This window comes from Polistes canadensis, unplaced genomic scaffold (assembly GCF_001313835.1).
Source record: "Polistes canadensis isolate GaletaPanama2010 unplaced genomic scaffold, ASM131383v1 scaffold_512, whole genome shotgun sequence".
NCBI lineage: Eukaryota > Metazoa > Arthropoda > Insecta > Hymenoptera > Vespidae > Polistes > Polistes canadensis.
The window spans coordinates 13,806-21,797 of NW_014570059.1; the positions used below are offsets into that span (position 1 = coordinate 13,806).

At 38.4% G+C, this 7,992-nt stretch overlaps 1 protein-coding gene across 1 annotated transcript in view; it reads right to left on the reverse strand.

Annotated features, from left to right (window-relative positions):
- Positions 1 to 7,992, reverse strand: part of LOC106792643 (pituitary homeobox x) — a 38,148-nt gene that overhangs the window by 10,808 nt on the left and 19,348 nt on the right. Inside the window, exons 2-3 of the mRNA XM_014759142.1 lie at positions 6,705 to 6,905; positions 3,999 to 4,252 (exon numbers count right to left, since the gene is read on the reverse strand). Coding sequence (XP_014614628.1) covers positions 3,999 to 4,252; positions 6,705 to 6,905 — 455 coding nt within the window. The remainder of the gene's footprint in view (positions 1 to 3,998; positions 4,253 to 6,704; positions 6,906 to 7,992) is intronic.

Below are 7,992 nucleotides of genomic sequence, written 5' to 3' on the forward strand. Positions count from 1 at the left end.
GTGGTGGTGGTGGTGGAGGGCGTTGAACGTTACGAACGGCATATGAGACCGAGGAAGAGTAGGAGAAATAGGAGGAGGAGGAGGAGGAGGAGGAGAATACGGTACTCTCTTTCTCTCTCACTCATTCATTCACTCACTCACTCACTCACTCACTCTTTCTTTCTTTCGGTGTCGCGCTCGCGCGCACGACCAGTTTTATGGATTTTTTTATCGGTGTGCTAGTGGCCCGTACAGCCCGCAGCCACTGGGATTCGGATATTCAATGTTGGCGTACCTGTATGGATATTAAATTAACACCCGTAAGCCGCGAGTATTAACAACTTTGCAAAAGATTATACGAGATTATGAGCTCAAGCGGAAAACGTGATTTTTAATACTCTCTCTCTCTCTCTCTCTCTCTCTCTCTCTACTCTCACTCTCACTCTCACTCTCTCTGTCTCTTTCTTTCTTTTCCTCTCAAGTTACTTCTTCGTTTAATCGTCATTTACGAATAGTCACGGGCTCGTTAAAGATCCTATTCGATCATCTCGAAAAGTATATTTATACATTGTGACTTTTCTGACCATTCATTATTTTTCGGTTTCTTTGAGAAATACTGAAAAAAAAATTCAAAAAGAAAGATCAGTGACCGTGAGGAATGATCGGATTATCAACGAAATATCAGTCAGCGGAAGTTGGATTGATCGATCGATAAACATTCGCGATTATGTTAACTTTGTATTCTGAATGATACGAGTAAGAATATTACGAGTATGTAAGTATATTTGTTAGTATTTATTGTTTTTGTATCATTTTTAAATGATTATTAAAAGATTGTTCATCGATTCATTGGAAACAATGAAATCCGGAATATGATTTTTTTGTCTTTAGGTGTATTAACGAAAACAAGGATTGAAATTGTGTATTTAGAAATGAGAGAGAGAGAGAGAATGAGAGAGAGAGAGAGAGAGAGAGAGAGARTGAGAGAGAGAGAGAGAGAGAGAGAGAGAATGAGAGAGAGAGAGAGAGAAAGAGACAGAGTTAATATTCGATCCCGCTAATCCACCATTGGAACACGTCGCTTTAGCTACGCTCGCCCTTTCGACGTTTTCCACTTCGCGTTCACGAAGCAGCCGGTATTAACTTCCACCAAAATTTATAACCTCCTGGTATTCCCGTCAGATCGGAAATCTCCTATTTTTTGTTCTGTACATCCCCGCAATAAAAATTCTTTTTCGGTAGAAGTATAGCAATAACAAAAGAAATGACTTGTTTATTGTTGTATTTTGTTTGTTCTAAATTCATCAAAATATTCTAACATCGTAAGATTCTATTTCGAATAATCAGATTTTCCTATAATATAAAATAATGATTAACCTCAAATCTGTTGAACGTGCTTGCACTTACCGACTGAGTAATAACCTCCTAGTATTCCCCTAGTTTTTTAAAACATTCCCGTAATAAAAATTCTTTCTGAAGGAAATATAACAACAGAAAAAAGAAATCCCCCGTTGTTTATAATTATCAATTATTCTAAATTCTAAAATATCTAATATATCGCAAGATTATATCTCGACTAATTCCAATAAAATAATGAACAACCTCAAATCTGTTGAACGTGCTCGCGCTTATCGACTGAGTAAGCAGTTGGTGCCGATCAACGGGGAATCCCGGAGGATTCTGAAGTAGCCGGGCGTTCAGTATAGTGTTCTCGCGTAGATTGCGTTTGCATGGTCAATGGAAATCGACGATCGAGCGGAGGCATACCGCAGACCGTGTTAGAAGAGAGGCTACGCGATGGCAAAGGTAATAATTGATATATAGCGATGGTGGCATTGGCCGCTGACAGCCGCTAACCCGGCCGAATACGGATGACACTCGGTAATCCTCACTCTCATACCGGTTAGTGCGTCCACCTATATTCGGTGCCGTCCCATTTCCCATTCCTATGGCGTGTAAGCTCTGTTTCTACCTTTATCTATCTCTCTCACTCACTCACTCAGCTAACCTATACCCTGCTGCATACAGGGTAACACGTACAACCTATACAGGTACAAGTATCAGGTGCTTTGTGTTATGTGTATCTGACGCATACACTTCTCTACATCGACGTAACATGTATATACAGTACGGGAATTAGTGTTAGTGTATTTGGATGGTTGTTGGTTGGTCCAGCAGCAGCAGCAGCAGGCCTGTGGAAACTACGTTGCACACAGGCTTCAACTACGAAACACCAGACGAACTCGCGTGTTAGTGTGCGCTGGTGCAACTATACTAATCCGCCGATGGATTTATGGTCTTAATCACCGGCGGATTATCTCGGACAGCCGCGCTCTGCTGCCACCGACCGAAACATACGCCTGCCTCTTTGTAGATAACTGTACCTAGCTCAGTAGCAGCACCAGCAGCACCAGTAGTAGTAGTAGCAGTACCACCACTGAACCTGTCCTTCTCTCTCTCTTCCTCCTACTCGCCCACTATCTCTATCCTTTTCTATCCTCGTGTTGGCATGTTTTCGGCTCCCTCTTTTTTTCGCTAGATGGATTTCTCATCCGCTTATGGATTCCACACCCACGTTCTCTCTCGATTCGACCTAACCACTCGAGGGATTGGCCAAGGGAGAGACCAACTAAGATGGCTGACGATTCTTACAGTGATACGTGCTTTGCTAAAATACTCGAAGAATATAAATACTAATTCGTACATTAAAAGAGATATGTATGAGATATATACTTGTAAAATATATTTCAACAATCTAACAAAAATTATGATTACAATTTTTAATGTTTTATAAACCGTTTAGTTGCTTTTGAAATTTCTATTTAAATGGATAGGAATATCATCCTGTAAAGCTTTCTATGCATACATATATATAGAAGATAGCAAGAATCTTGCTTTTGCAGAGAGTAACAGTGGAAAGGTAGGATATGAAGCTTTCAAAATGAGAAACGTCCCAGAGGCGTTACAGTTTGCGAACGAACGAACGAACGAACTATGCCACACGGTGCACGGCTTCTGGGATTCTGCAGCAGCATTTTGGTACATGCCGTGTGGAGGACTCTGGCGGGAACACCGTAGCATGCTATGTGTGTGCTTCTATAAATCCACGAGGGCTTACTCGTGCAAAGCCTCCCTCGTGGCTCGCGCAAACCCATCCTACACCCTTTTGTCCTATCCCCTCCTATTCCCTTACCATCCCATCCCTCCACCCATCTTCCATCTCAACCTCGTCCAACTCTCGTAACACACGTGACCGCCAACTTGGATTCTTATTTTTCTTCAAGCTGCTACTAACAACCCTTGCAACCCAACAAGAACACATCACCACCACCACCACCACCTTACACCCCCCCTTTTTCTATATATTTTTCCTAAAATGAAAAACTCATTGTTCGAATGGGTTTGTCCAGTCATCGAGAAAAAAAAGGTGATAGAAAATTCTGACAAGACCTTTTCTTACCTACTCTCTAACGTGGCCTTCGTAAAAACTCAGAAAAATATTCCCCTGTTTTCGTTGTAATCGATATTGTGACTGACTACTATATACTTCACGCCTCAATGCAACCCATTCTACCATACTTCTAAGTTAGACCCTTATTTCTGAACCCACACGAGATATAATATAATACTTCAGTTCTTATTTATTGACAATGAGTTATTGAATTAACAGACTAACCGAAGATTCGTCACGATTAGAAAAAAGAACAAAATATTCAGGAAGTACTTGAACTGTTTTAATCTATTTTTTTTTGTTCGGTTTGTTTCCAGGATTAATAAATACTTGTTATATTACACACACGTGTATATATGTGTGTATATCGCGATAACATAATCGGGATTCCACGAAATCGAAATAAGATCGTATCGTTTTATATTACCACATGCATACTACATAAATATGTAGGTGTGTTTAAGTGTAAAAATAATGTTTTGAAATATCTCTGGCCCGATCTAAATCATGATTCGATAGTTCGATTATGAGAATGGAATTCGTGTTTGTAGATGATCATCGGGCTTACCCTGACTCGAGCTTCCGTCAAGTGCGTCCACAACGCAATTTCTTCTCTCATGGACATATCCGGATATCGGTTTCTCATAAACGTGGCCTCCAAATCCTGAAGTTGTTGAGACGTGAAGTGTGTTCTCTGTCGCCTTTGACGTTTGTTCTTTTTACCATCCTTGTCATCCGTGTCGTTAACGCCAACAACACCATCGGGAGATACGACACCACCACCGGCACCCAACTCGTGTTTAACTTCTGTTAGTCCAATACCTGAAAGTGTTCTGGCTTCATATTCTTTTAATATTAACACGTTTTATATCACGTTACCCTCTTTTATTTATTTTTTATTTTATCAAGGGTCTAACACGTTTTCATATTTGTTTAACACTATTTTGACATACCTATTCCTATCAAAATAGTAATAGGTAAAAATATATTTTATTAAAAATATTTTATGTAAGATAATATGAAGTTCATAAAAGTGATTCATTAGTTATAGATACAAAAGTAACGTTATCATTATACGGAAAGAAAATATTACATGCAGGTAGGAATTTGAAATTGAAATTGCAAGATCATTTATTTTGATTGATATAAACCCCATTTGATTAAATAATACATACACGCCATTAAATAATTTCAAACAAATTCTATCATAAACACCTTACACCAATAATTATCAATTATTAAATAAATATCAATTCAAATTAAAAAGAATGAACAGAATTTCATAAAATCCCAGCAAACGAATTTGGTAGAAAATAGGGTGCGGGGGGGGGGGTGAAAGGAACAAATAATATGATTTAACAATAAGATAAGGTCTGCTGGTAGGATCTAAGTAACGATCATAGATCACGTCAATCGTTTGACCAGTAATCTCTACTTTGACAGTATGATACCTTCCCTCCCACCCCCTCTTTCCTCACATTAGAAAGAAGAGGAGAAAAGAAGAAGACGGGGGTCCTTTTTACATATATGTGTGTGTGTGTGTGTGTGAGTCATGATTGCGACAGTGACAGGTGAGGGTATTTCATCCCTCCGAACTTCCCTCCAAACTTTCCCACCAAACTTCCTTGCTCGAATTGACAGGCACGTGATTGATTGGTTACCCTTCTCAAAGAGTACCGCTATCAGTGCACGTTAACTATCTTTCACCATGGAATCTATCTGCTACTCTACTTTTTTTTTCAAACTTTAACTCAAGTTAACTGACCCGAACTTGACCGATATTTTCACCAATTATAAATATATCAATTATATTAATTAACCCTTCTTTGCATGATTTTTTCTTTTTTTTTTTTAAAAATAAATCAGGGGGATGTAATTAATGCTCTAGATTAAAGGAAAAATATTTAAAAAAAAATCCTAGTGCTATTTTTTGACAAGTGCGTTTTGTTGTACGCAATAGTCGCATGAAAAGTTGCCAGCAACAACAAATATACAGTACAACGGTTTTGAGTACCTTTTTTTGTTGACTAAATATTATGATTGAAATTTCCATCATCATGCAAAGAAGGGTTAATCAGCAACAACAATAACAACAACAACTTAACAAACGTTGTATTATTAATTCTTGTTTTAAATTAATAAAATATTAAGTAACGTGAACAGGGTTGGTAAAATGAATAGGTGCTGTTGACATCAGAGAAATGATTAAAATAAAACGTTTCGTAGATAAATGTGACTCGAACTTATTAAAAAAAAAAAACAACGCATAAACAAGTTGATTATTTATCGAATAATTTTGATCGATTTTTTTTTTATTCTCGTAAAACAAAATCAATTTAGATAAATAACAAATAAAAATGAAGAAAGAAAAAGTAAAGTGTCGAAAAAACAGAGACCTTAAATATTTATGCAACGTCATGACACGTTGAACAGTTACCATCTCTCTCTCTCTCTCTCTCTCTCATTCTTTTTTTATTTCTTTCTTTCATTGTCTATCTTGAAGATAAAACTTTTAGGAAAGAGAATGCGTTCAGTAAGCTCCACCCTATTCCCTCCTTCTCATTCTCCGGAACGTGCTGGACTCGAAGAAGAGTTGGTACTCGGGATTATAAAGTGCGAAGTGAGAGATCTGTCCCCCACCCCCACCCCCACACCCACTCCCGTCTCCCATCCAGTGTTTGTTGTTAAACAGAAAGAGAAAGAGAAATAGTAAGAGTAAGAGAGTAACAGAGAAAGCTGTGGAAAGTCCCTCACAAGGCTCCGAGGGATATTTCAATTTGCTGGGATTTAAAAGGACGGCTAGTAGAGATAGAGAATGAAAGAAAGAAAGAGAGAGAGATAGAGAAAGAGAGAATCAAGCTAAGTGCCGAACAAACGTGCAAACGAACACGAGCTTGAAATTCTTCAAGGAAAAGTAAAAGAGAGAATAAGTAGAAGAAGTAGAAGACTGATCTTCCAATTCAGTCGTCTCTTTTTTTTTTTTTTTTCCAAACTTCTCTTAAGATTGAAAATGACGATTAGTACACGAAATTACATCTTCCATCTGAAGCATACCCCACCAAAGTATAATAATCGTCAGAACAAATACTCGTCGAGGATCTTTATAACTTGAAATGTGTCTAACACAAAATCTCTGTTTTCTGTCTTCTTCTAAAACCATGGGGGAAGATGGGGGAGGGTTTGGGGAGGGGAGGGGGGAAGGGAATGGGAAAGAGGAATGGGGATCACAAAGAAGAAAACTGGCAATGATCGTGAAGAGTTAACTGAAACAAACCTTTTTGTATGTTCGGCCTGTGCGTGGTATTTGTTCGTGATCTCGGTTGAGCCGTTGAAAATCCTGCTGACTGTGTCATCGTCGAAGTGACACCAGGTGTACCAGGATTGCTTCCACCCGGTGTATGTGCCCCGTGACCCGTTGAATCGAGCCTTGCCAAACCGCCGTTTGTTTCATCTCGAAAATCGCTTTGCGCCCATACTGAAATTTATAATTCACAATTTCTTGCAAAGTCTTCTTCCTCTTCCTCTTCTTCTTTTTCTTTTTCTTTTTCTTTTACCTCTTTTTTTCAAAGTTTTATACTTTTTTTGGCGCGTTTTCACGTTCATGCGCGCGCACCCCGTCGCGTAAGTCAACGCAGTGAAGTTAGCCGCGGTATTTACGATGCGCGCGCACACCGACGCCGAAATTAACAGCGCGAAGTTAGTCGATAAATCTTAAAACTTATTTCTTAAAGAATAGATTCTCTTACACACGTTTTGAAATGTTTTTATTTTAAAAAATTTTAAATCGAATGATCACTTGAAAAATTTGTTACCTTCGCAAAAGTTTTATGCTTTAACAGGATAATAAAAGAAAATTTCTTTTTCTACATTTGATGAATCAAATTAATTCGACAACGGTTAACAAAAATATTCAAATTCATTTCTATACCTGAAACAACGACGACCATAGAAAATTTGCCTAACCTTCGACCCACAAAACGTCAAAACCCACCAAAGAACATTCATGCACCCCAGCACACATCAACACATCATCATCATCATCAAACACAAATATCTTTCTTTCATCTTTCGATGATATACAAATTAAAATCCATTTACCATACTAAAACACTTTAATCTATATTAATCTAAAAGAAAAAATGTCACAATTTGCAATAAAATAATATTCATTTATTTTATCGGGCTCGAAAGAAAGAAAAGAAATCTGGGAAACGAAACGTTTAATGCGGAAACAGAAGATTGGACGAGAAACGTTTCAAAATTACGATCCGAGCTTGTACCTCGATTATTTATCTACTTCTCGGTATAAGAGAAAAAGAGACAGAGACAGGGAAGAGGAGAGGAGAGAAGGGGAGAGGAGGAGGGAAGGGAAGGTTGTTAGAAGAAAATAAAAGACATTTTTCTGTTTCCGTGGCTGTTTTGGGGCCCCGGGCTGGTCCGGGCCGACCGTGATATTACAAGGAAAACAGAATAAGTTGGGAATAGGGGGGAAAGGTGCAAGAAAAAGAGAAAGAGGGAGAGAGAGAGAGAGAGAGAGAGAGAGAGAGAGAGAGAGAGAGAGA